A 16018-nucleotide genomic window follows, 5' to 3' on the forward strand; every position below is an offset into this window, starting at 1 on the left:
TCGGCAGGGTTGGGGCAGGCTTATTCGGGTTCGGGGACCTATTCGATCATCTGCAGTATTAAAGTTTGTTAAGTTATTTGTTTCAGAACAATCTCTATTCGCAACTTGCACCCATGGTTTTAGTCCCCAAAAATGGCTGCAATTATTTCACAATTAATTTCCCTGGACCAATATTTTCCCTGCTATTTTTAGGCGAGGTTGACAATTCATAGCTTCTTTAGTTTCTATTGGTGCCGTTATCAATAACCTTTTAGAATTCAAAAAGAAAAAACAATTCTCTAAAAATGTTAATTTTCAAAATATGAGACGCCAAGTAAGTGTACTTAAATTTTTTTGTCTTTTTTCATTTACTTCGCTGTAACGTCTTAACAAGACTCTATATCAAAGGTAATTCTGTAAGGAACAACCGTTGCATTTCTTAACGCCTGCTTATATTGAACCTGTTAATATCACGGTCCTTGCAATCCCTACGTTAAATCGAAATTTAGCAAATGATCGCTCGAATAGAAAGTTTTCCAAAGAAATTCGGGAAGTTAAGAGTAAAACAGATAAGATATGTGCCAAAATATCATCCAAAAAACTTTTAAAATTAATATATATTTTACAGCTATATACAAAATATAAAAATATATATTTTGAAAAAAATTATTCCCCTATTTTATGAAGTCACGGTTAAGTCATTTTAATTGAAAACAAGAGAAATAACTGACTGCCACCGAAATTCAGAATGCTTAACAATCAGGGCGGACTGAAATAATTAACCCACCACTAAAAATCTTTTTTAAACTGAATGTTAAATAAATAGATCCCTAAATATTTTTCACACCATACACGAACGAACTTTAGATTGGTGCTCCATTTGTTTAAGAAACTTTAATATACATGGTCATTTTTTTAGGAATCATAAAAATTTGTCACTTAAAAAGTAAAAAAAGAAAAAAGAAAATTGACCGACTAAACGGCGTTTTTGAACATTTTCCCCACTTCAAATTTATGCTATCGTTGGTAACTAAGCAACAACACCTTGCTTTTACACGTGACAACGTAACTTGTAAAGCAATGAAAATTCCATCTTGTGTATCATTTGTAGTAACGCAACAAACGAAATAATTTAAAGACATTTCATCAAAATAGCGAGTTGTACGTTTCACGAAAGTCGTTCATAAAACAGTTTTATATTTTCTATAATGTTTCGACACGCCTTGGGCTGGTCCTTTTTCAAATTTGACAGTTAGATTTAAAAAGTCAATCCTGTGTCGAAACATCAAAAATATAAAACTTTAAGAACGACTTTCATAAAACAAAAAACAACTATTATTATGGCATCACACGTTATCATTCCAGATGAGATTTTAAGATTTGAAGACAATTGTTGTCTGTAAAGTCTTTCTGTGCCCGGTGAGTGAAAGAACACGCCAACATATTCCACATGCTGAACCAATGCACCCGCAGCCCAGGTGCACGCACGCCTTGCTATCGCGCTGATAAACACACAGACTGCAGGAAAACGCGTCAGCTATCGCACTGGTACACACAGCATGTGCAGAAAAACGCGTCAATATCGTTATGACACTACAACACTAAACAACGTGCTAGCACCACTCTACAGAAAGTTCTCTTAAAGTTTTGATCGATTCTAAATCGAACGCCGTAACTTTTTCACATTCTTTTAACTTTCTCTTTATACCATCAGTATTCATAAACAGTCTCTTTCTCGCGTCGATCACCGCATGCATTAGCGGTAACAAGTATGGATTTTGTACGTCGTATTGTAATAACTCCAAACACTCCGATCCTATTTCTTCTGCCTCTTCGTAATTCTTCAAATTTCGACACGTTTCAACAACGCCGCACATCGAGACAACCATTTCGTCTTGATTACTTCCGAGTTTTTTCTGCAACTGAAGCGCCAGTCTGTATTGATCGTAACTGTTTCGATATTCTTCGCATTTTAAGCGCTGTGTCGCTTCTTTTAAATGCGGCCGATAGAAAAACTTAAGAAAAGCTTTCGTTTCGGGCACGCCCGGTTGATGATATATATAGCGTAAATATTTTTCCAATTTACGAGAACGTTCTTCTATGAGCGTGTCGTCGAAATTTCTACTAAAAAACTTTTTTGACGGAAACGGCACGTTGGCCACTGTTTTAGGGCATTCTTTCTTGAGGCCGCTGTGCAATTTGCTAAACTCGCTGAAACGTCTTTCAATTATAGCTCGATCAGAGTCCATCTTTGGTACTTCCATCACAATGACGATGTACTTCTACGACAAAAATCGAGGCAAGAAAATACAGTTTACTTTCTTAAACGTGACAGCAAAAAAATATTTGGGCGTTGTCAATGTTGGTGGCCTGTTTTCGTCAATGTGATCAATCAATAACAATGTCTTATAGGCATCAAAGAAATTAAGCCTAAATATCATTAATTCTTAACAAATATAAGCGCCAATATCTTCATTAATTCTGGAACACCATTATTCGTACACCAAAAAAGTTGATCTCAGTATATAAGTGAACTAAACGCTTCTTGTATGAAGTGGGAAAAGTAATATGTTTGAGATTAGAACCAAGTTAAAAGAGTTAACATTGTGAAAATTTTAAGTTAGCCTCATCATGCTTACAAATACTTCAGAAATAAATTTTACTGGGAGCTGTGTTTCAAATTTTTCGAAGAATTTTCCAGAGTTTATTGTTCCCAAATTAGTCATCAGACCTTTTTCACGCAGTAGTTCTCTCTAATTAGCGGACACCGCTAATGCAAAAAAAATATGTCTGCTAATTAGTTCCCTTTTTTAGAAAGTGGGTAATTTCAGGCATTTTATATTTTCCATAATAAACATACTTTTTTTTTTTTGGTTGTTAAGGGGTAATAGAATTGTTCCAGTAAAAGAGATAATAATAATAATAATAATGTTAGTTAATTATACAGAAGATTTTTTATGAGTAAAAACAACAAAAAAACGTTGACCTATTTTTCAATAAAATTAACAAAATGATAAAAATATATTGGTTCTATTTTCTAACAAAATACTTAACATTCGTTTGTGTCGAGAAAAACAGAAGAATAACTAAACTGTACTATTTATAAATGTTTAAAATAGCAACTACAAGAACACGTCTAGTGAAAACACTTTTCGTTTGTTATTTATCTACAGAAAACAACTTAAAAAGTAGTTGCATCATTTTCTTCATGTGTTCTCTAATTAGAAATTCGTGTATAAAAACGTGTCCTGGAATCCCACCTAATTCCTTGTCCGCTCTCTAGAAGGTTTTCTATGAGATTTGCACCAAAATTCGCCTGTGTAATGAAATCTGTCCGTTTATCAGAGGTATCAATCAATAAGATAGAATACTGTATATTTCTGTTAAAAATTCGTTTGGGTGATGGTAGAAAAACAAAAAAACAGAGAGTCTGGATATCTAATAAGGCTGTCTTTTTTCTTACAAACTGAAAGAAAAAAAACATTGGGAGGCTTTGATGAATCCATAACAATTTTTTTGAGTTCTTCAAACGCGTCAAAAACATCAAAAATCTTCCGAGCCCAGTTGTGTTTGTTGTTATTTGCACGAAATACCCTAAGATCGTTAAAATCTACAAAATTTCGCGGAAAGATTTAACCAACAAAGTTCACTCCAGCGAAGCTTTGCTCCCTTTAAGTGAAAAATAACCATCCCCTTAGCAAGATAAATATACGTATCTTAAGGTAGCATCTTAAACGAGTCATTCCGATACATAAATCAAGGACAGAAAAAATCCGTTTGTTGACTACAACGGCATCAATCCAACAACAAACACAAAAGTTCTTACTTTCTTGTTTTTAGATCAACAATCTGCTTTTAACTATATTTGGAATAGAAACGTTCGCAATATCTTTTCTATTTTACGTTTAATAGGTCAATTTATCTAAAATAAAATTTTTTTGAGCTCACGTTGCCTTAATATTCATTTTGATGCGTTAAAGTTTATGTTGATGAAAAATAATCCTGTGGACGATTTTTTTTAACGCATCTTAGCTGGCAGATATTTTTGATAACCGTCGATATACTTTTAGGATGAAGTTTAAAGGGACTCATGCATTGAAAGTAATATCCTTATAGGTTGTGGAGAAAGAAAAGTTTTTGTTTATCAACTTCTAAGTTATTCAAGATTTTTTTTTGTTTATCAAAATCCTGGAAAATATGATGCCAAAAGTAAATTTTGAAAAATGCTGACATTACAATTCTACCCATAACTAAAGATGAGATCATTCTTAATTCCAAAACTTTACATATGTTAAGATATTATTAAGAGTATAAATCTTTTGATATTATGTAATTTTAAATACTAATTTATGCTTACTACCTTATTATCAATGATAATGTTTTAAGGTAAGATAGAAATTTTTTGTAAAATTCGAAAATACTTGATCAACAACTTTTTATTCTCTGTAACATACAAAAATATCATTTTCACTGCAGGAATCCCTCGACAAAATTTTTTGTAAAATTCTAAAAATCTTGATCAACAATTTTTTATTCTTTGTATCATACAAAAATATCATTTCCACTGCAGGAATCCCTCGACAAAATTTTTGTAAAATTCTAAAAAACTTGATCAACAACTTTTTATTTTCCGTAACATACAAAAATATCATTTTCACTGCAGGAATCCCTGGAAAATTTTTTGTAAAATTCTAAAAATCTTGATCAACAACTTTTTATTCTTTGTATCATACAAAAATATCATTTTCACTGCAGGGATCCCTGGACAAAATTTTTTGTAAAATTCTAAAAAACTTGATCAACAACTTTTTATTTTTTCGTAACATACAAAAATATCATTTTCACTGCAGGAATCCCTCGAAAATTTTTTGTAAAATTCTAAAAATCTTGATCAACGATTTTTTATTCTTTGTATCATACAAAAATATCATTTTCACTGCAGGAATCCCTCGACAAAATTTTTGTAAAATTCTAAAAAACTTGATCAACAACTTTTTATTTTCCGTAACATACAAAAATGTCATTTTCACTGCAGGAATCCCTCGACAAAATTTTTGTAAAATTCTAAAAAATTGATCAACAACTTTTTATTCTTTGTATCATACAAAAATATCATCCCTTTACGCAATTACGACAACAACAAATTATTATACAATGACTTACCACGTACTTTCCACTGGAATCGTGGACAATTTTTGTTGTGATTATATCAAATTGCACCTTCATTTTATCAGCAGCGATGGAAATGATACTGCTTGTATCACTAAATGACAATGCATCTTCACAGTTGCTTTCTGAATCAGAACCTAAAAAACAATGTTACTATTGGTTAAATGGTGGCAAACACATGTTTTAAAAAATTCAGAACAATTTAAGAATCTGCGAAGAAGATTTCTACATTTTCCATAGTACCATGCAAACGAAATACCAGCAAATATCAAATTGATATGGATATTTTAAATGTAATCTAAGAACTTGTTTGACAACAATTTCAGAACAAGGCTTAAAAAGTACTAAATATTCAGCCTGGCTAGTTGCTTAACATATGATCAAGTTATGATCCTATCTTAAGATAACTGTAATAATGTGATTTTTGGACTAATTTTACGGCAATTTTCTATAACCCCAATGCCAGTCATAAATAGCACAATCATTGTTTATTATCACCGTTGAACTAATCAAAAAAAAGCTAGTTCTTCAAATTGTTTCTTTCCATTACGTTAGCTATAAACAAGGACAGAAGGGTAAATATTTGCTTTAGTTTGACCACCAAGATATATCAGGTAATTTTTTGCTAGCTCAAAATGACAAACGTGTGCTACATTATCTAGCTCTGCCAGTTGGCTAGCTGGCTAGTTATTAAAAATAAAGGGGTGGAAAATATTAGGTAATGATTAGCTTACTTAAGTCAGCTCTTAGACAGTAGGATCCCCCTTTCAGCTAGAATTAAAAGTTTTTCAAGGCTTTTGATTAGCTGCTAACGGCCAGTTTGGGCAACATTTTGAATAAAATTTATTAAATTTTATTCAATGCTTAAATTAAGCCATATAAAACACTAACGAAATATATATTTATCTTCCTCTTTTAAATTTAAAATTCCGTAAAACTAGGAAAGTATAGTTAATGCAAATTACTTGTTACGCTAATTCCATCAGATAGGTCTAAAAACACCCTGTGATAAATCTTAATCCATAACTTTCTGTTTACCAGTGATATTTCACTTTTTACTTACAACTATTAAATGAGATATTAAAAGTCCTCAAACATAGGATAATTGCAAGGCCAACAAATATAACATCCTAGTATCGAAAGAGTTACGCCTGAACTGACTTGCTTTCCTTTTGCCCTGAGTGATAAAATAATTATGTATATATATATCGCTTGATTAAAAATAATAAAGGGCATTTAGCTTCTATATACTTTGTGCATCAAACGCCATATTGATTTGTCTTTTTCGTAACAATTTTCTTTAAACTGACAATAGTTTAAACACCAGTTTAAAGCTTGTGTTAAAATTGCATTTTTGCCTTCACAAAATATATGCGTATATTTTGGTTCACTAAACATATTGCTTTAGGAAAAAAAATCCTTTATTGGCCTCCATAGCCTTTATTTAGCTAACTAGCTCATATTGTGGAATCTGGCCATTATTCTTATCGCCAACAAGAAGACAAAGAATCAATAAACTGACGTTAAAGTTTCCATTTTTCTCAGAGGGAAACTCCAGTAAAAATCACTTTTTTCTTTTTTCTTTTATACGTACTCGAAAAGCATAAGAAATCAAAAAAACTTACTTCACTTGTTTTTCTTATTCAGAATTGTTGTATTAGTCTTCCCATATTATTAATTTTTTCTCACAGACAGGCGCAATTTCATTTAGAACTGGACCCAATTATAAATAATGACATCACATCGTGCAGAAAGTTTAAGCGAGCACAGAGAACGTCCATATTAAGACCTATAGCTTACATTTAAATCGCTTTTTGTATGGAATTTACGTTAAAATCTTTAAAATGGTTAGTTGCTCTGCGTTTCGATGTACTAATCGATAAGAAAAGTGTAAAGAAGTCAGTTTTCACAGAATCCCGTCTGAAAAAGAAAGAACTCGGACAAAAATGGCTAAACAAAATACGTCGTGCAGATGATCTACCAAGCAATCAAAGATTTTATATTTGTTTGTCGCACTTTACAGATAGTTCTCCAGGAAATAAACTTCCATATCAAAATATTATCACTTCGTAAAAATGCCATTTTAGCTAGTGAATGCAATCAAAGTTTCTCATTTCGTCTCATTTCATTATTTGTACTTGAATCCACAGAACACAACCAAATAACGTTTTGTACATTTTTATATTAAATAAAAGAACATTATACCTATTCCCAAAACAAACACAGTCAAAAAGGTTTTCTAGTTACACATGTATCTTTTCAATCTTCCACCTGTTCTACCAACATCAAAGCCCAGCTCCTTCTCCAAACTACACCAAACTTTCTTTTATCAAGCTCCAAGACTATTTAATGCTCTCCCTAAACATATTAGGGACACGTCTCAATGTTTAAAAGAATATTACATAAATTCCTGAGTTCCTTGTCCGATGAACCTTCTATACCAGGAAAACCCTCACCCTGTGACAACAGCATACCTTCCATTACAAAGTTTAACACTGCTTCTTCTCTCTTTCTCTGGTCGAGATGATGAAGTTGCAGTTGACGTCGGTCGTCCACGACAGACGTGAAGGGTTACCTCCTTAAAAACTATCAATAAGTATCAATAAGTAAGTAAGTAAGTATCTTTCGTAGCGCTCAAGTTTGTATTCTTTGTTTTTTAAAAAAGAAGCTTTTTTCATGGAAGGGCCTGCCAAATAATTTCAGGGGATAAATGTGCCCATTTTCTTTAATCTTTGTTACTGTTTAAGGCTGCATGTAATGCTGATAATGTTTCTAAAACAGCTTTGTCAAAACAACCACTTATAAATCAGTAGCTTTTGCAACACATTTATGACCTACCATAATCATAAGAATGATTTTTATTTATACAATATTAATTCCCCGCTTTACCAACTTATCACGACATGAACATTATTCTATCGCATTTCAATGGTCTTCCATCACAGAGAAAATGTCAACGTTACATAAATTTTTTTGCATTTGTGCGCTAAAAAGCGCGTGCGGAGGAAAGATATTGCTGAGCTGTGAAATAAATTGGCTTGTAAAGTAAGAAAGATTTTTTACTGAAGCAAATGATAAAGATTTTTGACAAAAAGAATGTAAAAAAAGGCGATTAAATACATTTTTTATTTCTTTAAAGAGAAAATATTTTGCTAAGAACGTTGCTGAGTCAATAAAAGACACCTCATCACTTTCCATCATTATTGAATTCTTCCTTGTGAGACACAAGAGGTTTGAAGTCGTATGGCTGTAGCTTTGTAAAGTCTGTTTAATGAAGAGAATTATTCGATTCTAAGTATTCTGAGTTATAATCTTCGTCATTATTACAAGACGTCTTATCAACGAACAATGTAAACAGTATGTAAACAAACTTTTAGAAGGTGTGATGCTGAGCTCACGGACTTTCTGCTCGATGTGTCGTATCCTCATTTATTTAGGCCTAGTCCTCTTGGCTTTCGCAATCTTCCAAATTTATTTGAAATTGAAGATGTTTACAGACCCAATTAAGGTATAAAAAAATATTTTAACGATTGTAATGTTTTAGATTTATGAAAGTTCCAGGAATAATTCTTAACCAACTTAAAAAGTTAGGATATTTGGAAAAAGAAAAAACAACACTTTAGAATTCTAAATTTAGCATGAAATAACAAGAAATTAAACCACTCAGCTATTAATCACTTGCACCGATAAAGTTAGTTTAGCAGCTATGCTTTGAGATGGCAGTTAGTCGGATGTCACTTAAAATTGCCACATAAAAAGTGATATCTGATCGACACCATAAGAAACGCAGATCAAACCATTTGATACAATCATTTAATACAATTTGCTTAAAAAATATAATTAATGAAGTCACATAATTTTGTAATATTTTAAAGACTGTCTTGTTTGTGGTGAGTCATTGAAATTAAAAGCACTGTTTTGCATTTCAGGAATAAAGCAGGCCAGTTGAGGAAAATTCAGGGGATTTGGAAATAATTAAGATGAGTTCTGGAGTTATCAGACAAAAAACGTCAATAAAATTACCCAAGCTCACCCTTATATATATATGTGTTTCCAGCAAGTTGGAATCACCATGAGTTTGGGATTTAAAAAAAAACTGGGAATGTTTTTAATAATTTAACTCAACTATCCTGTTGCATATGCAGACGCTTACGTTATATGTCGCTTACGTTAGGAGAAATTACATCACAGTTTCTTGTCCACCGCTCACATGTTTGAGCTGTTTCGAAATTTTTATAAAAATACTTACCAATGATAAATCATTAAACAGTCATTTTCATTATTTTTGCATGGACATTATCTTGCATAAATTTGCAGAATACATGTGACCTCTATCAGCATTGTTATCTGTTAAATACTTTTCAAAACAATTTTGGTTATGTTATATACTGTCCGTCTTCTCACATGCTTCTGGATATGTCTCAGACAAAACACTGTGATGTAATTTCCTTGGCCTTATCACTGTTCTGCCCAATCTTGGAACGCACCCTGCCTTAAGACTGGCATGGCCAATCTTCTGACTGTGACAAATGGGTGGCCAGTCTTAAGACTGGACTGCCCAATCTATGGACGTACATGTCCAATCTTAGAACAATTGTGAAAGACAAAGAGAAAAATAAAAATTTTGGACTGTAAATTGTAAATTGAAACTTTTCTTGGCAAACCAAAAGGCCAGAAAACATATATACACCATGTAAACTATTTAACCATATTAGCTAGCTATATCTAGCGTATGATCCGCCAACTCCGTGAATCCGCCAACTCCGTGAATCCGATAACTCCGTGAAACTGCTTTTGAAGCCTACAACAACTTACCACAGCTCTGTCTACCATTTTTAATGAATGAATTCGATTCAGGGGGTTTGATACTACAACTTAATCATTTTAGGGGTGTCGGAGCTCGCGCATGACGAAAATTTGGTTCAGCCAGCTATACGGTGGTCATTTTTGATATATTTTGTTATCTCAGTTAATTGATTATAATTATGGTCATGTTATACTTTTTCCGAGGGCCCAATGAGTCGAGAATGTTTTTTAATGAATATTTAAATTTTTAAATTATTTTTGCTAGTCATCAGAAAGCAAGAAAACGCGTTTTTCAAATTTCACAGAGTTGAAGAATCCATCATGGCTTTATCGGATGATAGTACATGTCGGAACTGGCTTATTTGTCCACTAATAAATGTTTTTTTTTTCTTGTCATACCTCCCGAACGGTTCGCGAAAGATAGCGCTACGATAATAAAAGTTTGAAATAACCAACATGTTGACGATATGGATATAAGGACGTTAAATGTGCTTTTTTCATGAAGTTGGCGGATTATACGCTGGCCAACTAGCTAAAACTTCTCATCCAATGAAGTTACCAGCTAGCTAGCTAACTAAAAATATGGTTGATATTTAAACATTTTATTTTTAAAATTTGGCTACTACAAACTATATAAAAATCCTATAAATGTAGAATACGTGCTAGCTACAGCTAGGTTTTACTGTGTACAAAAACTGGTCTTTTTTGTGGCGCCGTAGATTAGTGGTTATAGCTCTCGTACTCTGTGCGGGAGACCGGGGTTCGATTCCTCTTGACGGCGATTCAACATGGGCGAGTGAATGTTACCATAGCCCCGGGTTAACCCAAGCCATGTGAGGGAAATTGGGAAGATGGCACACTGTGTGCGCCGTTGGATGTTGCCGGGAGTTGTCTAGTAGAGCGCGGGCTCTAATTGGGTCTGCGTAGCTCAAAATGAGCATTAAATACTCTAGGACTCTCCATCTACGCCATGGCCCCTCCTGGAAATAATAGACAGGGTATATCCCTCGATATTTGTGAGGCTAGCCATGTAAAATATGCACATCTATCTATCTATCTTTTGTGTACATACCCCAAATATGATTTTTTTAATGTGCCTGAGAATGTTTGTCAGGTCATGCAAACAACAGAGCTTACGTGGTACCCCCTTCTTTAAAATCTAAAAGGCGTCTGAAGATGGGCCTATAATGGTCTCCTGCCCAATCTTGTGTGACGTCCTGCCCAGTCTTAAGGATAGGAGGGCATATTTATGTCCAAAGATTGGGCAGTGTCCTAAGATTGGGCAGAACATCACCACCTAAAAAACTCTCGGCATATTATCTATTTTTAACATTTGGTAGATCTTTGGCTATTTAACTTACTTTTTTCGTTGTCGAGTCTATTCTCAGCAAAAACTAACAGCCCTCGCCTCCCAATAGAATCAGCAACTCTGTCATCTAGTAAATTATCATCAACTTTAACTTCTGAAATATATCCCGGGATGTTGAGCTCTGCCTTTTTTTCTGTTTTGTCCGTCATACCTTTTTAATTCTATACAGTAGAAAATCAGACTCGCAGAAGAGGAAAGAACATGAATGAGAAAAACACGTTTTTACCCCTTTCCTGCTTGTCCCTGCTTTGCTGTGATCGATTTCATTAACAAAGTTTCCTGGGCTTACTTTCTATATCACAACTACCTAGAAGTTTGGTTAATTTAAACGCTGACAAACAGGCCATGAAAATTCTGGGAATTTGGTGTGTTTCCGCTGGCATCTAAGCCGTGGGCACAAAAACAAACGGCCCGTGCTTTCAACATTTTTTTTTTCACGTGATAACTTTATTTCTGTACAAAAATATATGAATGAAAACAAAGGGTGGTCGAACCTTTACCCACGTGATATCGCTTATTTACTTTCCATTTATGGGAATGCATTGTGTTATGAAGAAGCCTGATTGGCTTGCTCCAATAGAACATCGGTTCTTTCTTGCAGGATGTAAACAAACCGAAAAAAAAATTTTTTTCTGGGTTGAATTTTTTTTATAGCGCAAGAGAAGGTACGCCAGTGTTTTTGCTTATACACAGGAATCTTTTTCACTTGAGTTTATCTGTAATTTGTAATATCAAAGCAAAGGTAAGATAACTTTTCTCAGGTTCGGCAATTAGTTGTATTGAAAAATATTGCTTCCTTCCTTAAATCGTAAAAAGAATTAAAATTTTCAGAAATTTCTAGTTACGACAAATGCTACATCTGCTTTAAATATATAGGCCGTATTTTATTTTGTAAGGGTTATACTATTTGTTGTATATTTGACTTTTTAATTCCAAAAATAACAAACAAGAATCAGGCTGCCGGTCAAATGACAGCAACGACGATATTACGTTCATGCGACAGACAACCTGCACGCAGTACTAAGACATGCTTTTAGAGCTAGCTGAAGAAAGGCGACCGATGTGCATCATATAAGCTATCCCACATTTAAAAAAATTAGTCCTCTAGCTTTAGTCGGTGTGTTGTGGTATTTTTGATAAAAAATAAGGTATAAGATAAATAAGATATAATTCATTTTAACTTTTTTCTAATTTTAGGCAGAGAAATCATATAGACGACAAAGAAAGAATATACAAATTTCGGCTTAGTAATTCGAGTAATTATCAAATCAACCATTTTCAGAGTACGGGGATATGTTTTCTGCTTTGACTTCTTACATATGGGGCACAGAAGAAGAAGAAACATGCAAACCGGCCGAAGAAATGCACGCTGACGATCAAGTTGAACTTGAAAACGAATGGATATTTATACGCCCAAAAGGTAAGTTTCAAACTTTATTTGTGGAGTACCCCCTAGCAACGCAATGATTAATGTAGTTTTTATTTCAAATATCATCTGCTTAGTTACTTCAAAAACTCGAGGTCTTATTGAAGGGTTGAAAAATATAGCTTTTTATGAATACTTAACCAACAGCTGCCTGTTTAAAAATTAATAGTGTGAGATTTTTTTTTAGTCAAACTTTGAATGATTCAAAACATATAAAAACTGTCAATTGTTGCGGTTGTGTACGATTCATAATATTGTTATAGAGTAATGAATATTATATAAAAAAGAAAAACATTCAAAGCGTCCAACTTTAGGACAGCGCGTCGATAAATTATAAATTACGTCGAACTTTCGAAAATGTTTTGAAAGAACCCTCAATACAACACTTCAAAAGAATATTCGAAAATTTGTGTTAAAGCGATCCGGATCCTAGTCCCCATGGTTTGTTGCCTGATGTTAAAGCCGCTAGCGTTTATTTGACGGTAAGAAATTACTCACCGGTGACAAGAACCCGTGGACGAGGTTGAGCGGTCCGAGTCTTATTCCTAATTGAGGTTTTTAAAGAAGGGTAAACTTAATTAATTTGCGTATTTGTTGTTTCTTAGATCAAGCGAGCAATAAACGACGACACGCACATTTTATTGACGATGGAGCCTCGACAGCATCTGAATCAGCTGATAGTGCAATCTGCGGCATGGAGGAGAGCTGGTGCGTTACTCCACCCCAATGCTTCAACAGCAAAAGAAGGCGGAGTAAAAACGCCCATATGAGTCCATTGGAAAATCTTTTAATCGAACACCCAAGCATGTCAATTTATCAAGATAAACCCGATGATGAAACGGCCGACGAAAAACCGCCAATGGAACTTGGTTTGCAACGTCAAGAAACACACAAGCCAGTCGCTGGACGACTTCAGCTTCTTGAACAGCGAAAACCATTAAAAGATTCGAACCGAAAGCCGGAAGAAAGAAAGAAAAGCAGCCCTAAAAACATGAAACGAAAAAACATGGTCCATTCTCGAAGTCACAACACACGAACGAACAAGCAATACGGCCGCATGACAGGAAAGCACGTAGGTATGGTTGGGAAACGAGGTACCTAAATCCACAATCGCATCAATTTAAGATCCAGGCTCTTTCAAAACAACGTCGGATGTAGGATAACGCTCTCATTCTTCTCTTTACGCTTTTATGGTTTAGACAGTTTACAAAGTTCTTGATGTGGGTATGCATAAATAGTTTATAGCCTGTTGATCTGTAATTTTCTTTGTGCTGACTCAGGAAATAGGAAACACATTTTTTTGTTTAAAAAATTTTTTCTAAAAATGGATTGCTCAATATTTTAGATATTAATAACGGGTAATTCAATATTTTTGAAGTGTGTAGACCCTGGGTTCGCGTTACCACGTTCTTTTAAATTATTGTTATTATCATTATTTACTTATTTACTGTTTTCATATTTAGTGTATATTTATGTAATATTTACATGTGAGAAAACTAACTTCGTTTTGGTTTCTTTCTTGAAAAAAAAGTGGAAACGGGTTTCCGACTTTTTTTAATGTCAAGTTTGAAGACAGAAACCGAAGTTGGTTCGTTAGGAATTTTCAATTTTAAAACTTCAAAAAAAATCTGTATATGATGTATGTAGTGTAACACAAATGGTTTATAAGTTTTAAAAACTCCCAAAAAAAGATGAATAAATTATTATATAAAATTTTTAAAAAAAGACTGGCATATTTTTTCTCCCGCAATTTGTGACTGTTCTTGTTTTTTTCTTCACCCGTTCGATCAACCTTCCAGGACCTGTTGTTCCTTTTTGCAAACCTATCATAAGCGGAAAGACGATAGGAGACAAAAAGCCCTGGGAAGGAGGTTGCTGTTTGGTGTCAATATCTGTTATTCTTTCAGATTGCGCAAATATATACTTCGTTTTTAGGGTTTTCCCAATAAAAAGATGTCCTGGGAACGACATTGGCACATAAATTACTGTATAAACCAAAGCAATATTTGACCGCAACAAACTACTACCACATAAAGCATATTGTTGTTTACAAAATCCAATTGCACGATCTGAAAACTAAGTTGCTGAAAATTTAATTATAAAGCAATTTTAGTTCACTTAATATTGTATTGAAACGTAAAAAGAGTACCTGGGGCGTAGCGAATTACTATTATTCACTTTTAGGTATGCAAAAGACAGGCCCTTGCGCGCATGTTCACTCATTAAGGCGAACCGCTTTAACCTTTCAACACAAAGAGATGAAGCAGGAGTGTCGTCATAACCATTGGTTAATTTTTCTTATGGTAATTAAATCAAACCTAAAGTACAATCTCGTTCCGAACTAAATGCTTTTATCCGGGCTTCTTTTCTAACAATAGCATATCATTTTGTTCTCTAACTTGGGCTTGTTTGGGTTGGATAGGAAACTGTTTCACGATGTCCTTTGAATAAGACTGATTTAGAGATTAAGAAAACATTTAACGTTGTTACACATGCAATGTGCCAGCAATGTAATTAAATATTTTAACATTATATAATTTATAAAAATTTCTGGTAAATATAATAGTCGTGTGTTGACAACCAAGCTTTAGATATGACATTGATAGCTAAGTAGAGGCTTTAATGCGAGAGTTTGTTGATTTTAATGATATTTTTATTTTTATTTAACGGTTTTAACTTGTTTATATGTTTTTATTTTTAGACCTGGTGATGAAATACTTTTTCGAAATATATTGTCAAAGTATTTGTTCAGATTGTTGACACATTGGATGAGCATCATAATCCACAATGTTTTTTTCCAAAAAATACGCACGTTGATGTGAACTCTTTTAGGACCGACTGCTAGAATTTAGATCTCAAGGAAACTATGGTGTTTGGCAGTCATAAACCTCCAGTTAAGCAAAAAATTGAGGGATTAAGTTTACCACATGCTGCAACGTGTTACAGCGATTAGTTCTATTGCCTTGTCGGGTTCCAGGTTATGCGTGACAAAATTTGTGAAAAAAAATTATCCGAACTGGTTACTAAACGTTTCATATCCAAGGAATTTGTAGTCTAAATGTAGAGGGAGCCTCCGTATCTGCGTATATCAGCCCTGGGAACAAGATTGCTGAATACTAACGGTCGCAGAATTCAAATTAAACATGTAAAAACGTTTGTAAATAAAAACGTCTTGTAGAAACTAATTGTCATAGAAAAAGGCGCAAAGGGTTTTAATTGAAGCGGAACTTCTGTTGAAACCTGGGAAATTAGCAACCTCGACCTAAAGG

The 16018-nt window shown here is 33.7% G+C and overlaps 2 protein-coding genes across 2 annotated transcripts; one reads left to right on the plus strand and one right to left on the minus strand.

Annotated features, from left to right (window-relative positions):
• Window positions 1–549: 549 nt before the first annotated feature.
• Window positions 550–11614, minus strand: LOC130614657 (sorting nexin-20-like). The gene is made up of 3 exons (XM_057436093.1): window positions 11316–11614; window positions 5143–5285; window positions 550–2261 (listed from the first exon to the last, which is right to left on the minus strand). The coding sequence occupies exons 1-3, from the start codon at window positions 11470–11472 to the stop codon at window positions 1593–1595; spliced, it is 969 nt and encodes a 322-aa protein (XP_057292076.1). The 5' UTR covers window positions 11473–11614; the 3' UTR covers window positions 550–1592.
• Window positions 11615–11908: 294 nt separating this feature from the next.
• LOC130614659 (tumor protein p53-inducible nuclear protein 1-like) lies at window positions 11909–14474 on the plus strand. The gene is made up of 3 exons (XM_057436094.1): window positions 11909–12065; window positions 12521–12743; window positions 13355–14474. Exons 2-3 carry the CDS (start codon window positions 12617–12619, stop codon window positions 13849–13851), a joined length of 624 nt encoding a protein of 207 aa, XP_057292077.1. The 5' UTR covers window positions 11909–12065; window positions 12521–12616; the 3' UTR covers window positions 13852–14474.
• Window positions 14475–16018: the final 1544 nt, after the last annotated feature.

This window comes from Hydractinia symbiolongicarpus, chromosome 11 (genome assembly GCF_029227915.1).
Source record: "Hydractinia symbiolongicarpus strain clone_291-10 chromosome 11, HSymV2.1, whole genome shotgun sequence".
Classification (NCBI taxonomy): Eukaryota; Metazoa; Cnidaria; class Hydrozoa; order Anthoathecata; family Hydractiniidae; genus Hydractinia; species Hydractinia symbiolongicarpus.

Coding starts and splice junctions, on each gene's coding strand:
- LOC130614657 (XM_057436093.1), bottom strand. CDS start 11,472: ATGACGGACAAAACAGAAAAAAAGGCAGAGCTCAACATCCCGGGATAT. Junction 5,286..11,315: donor TAGACTCGACAACGAAAAAA/GTAAGTTAAATA, acceptor ATTGTTTTTTAG/GTTCTGATTCAGAAAGCAAC. Junction 2,262..5,142: donor ATTCCAGTGGAAAGTACGTG/GTAAGTCATTGT, acceptor TTTTTGTCGTAG/AAGTACATCGTCATTGTGAT.
- LOC130614659 (XM_057436094.1), top strand. CDS start 12,617: ATGTTTTCTGCTTTGACTTCTTACATATGGGGCACAGAAGAAGAAGAA. Junction 12,744..13,354: donor GATATTTATACGCCCAAAAG/GTAAGTTTCAAA, acceptor GTTGTTTCTTAG/ATCAAGCGAGCAATAAACGA.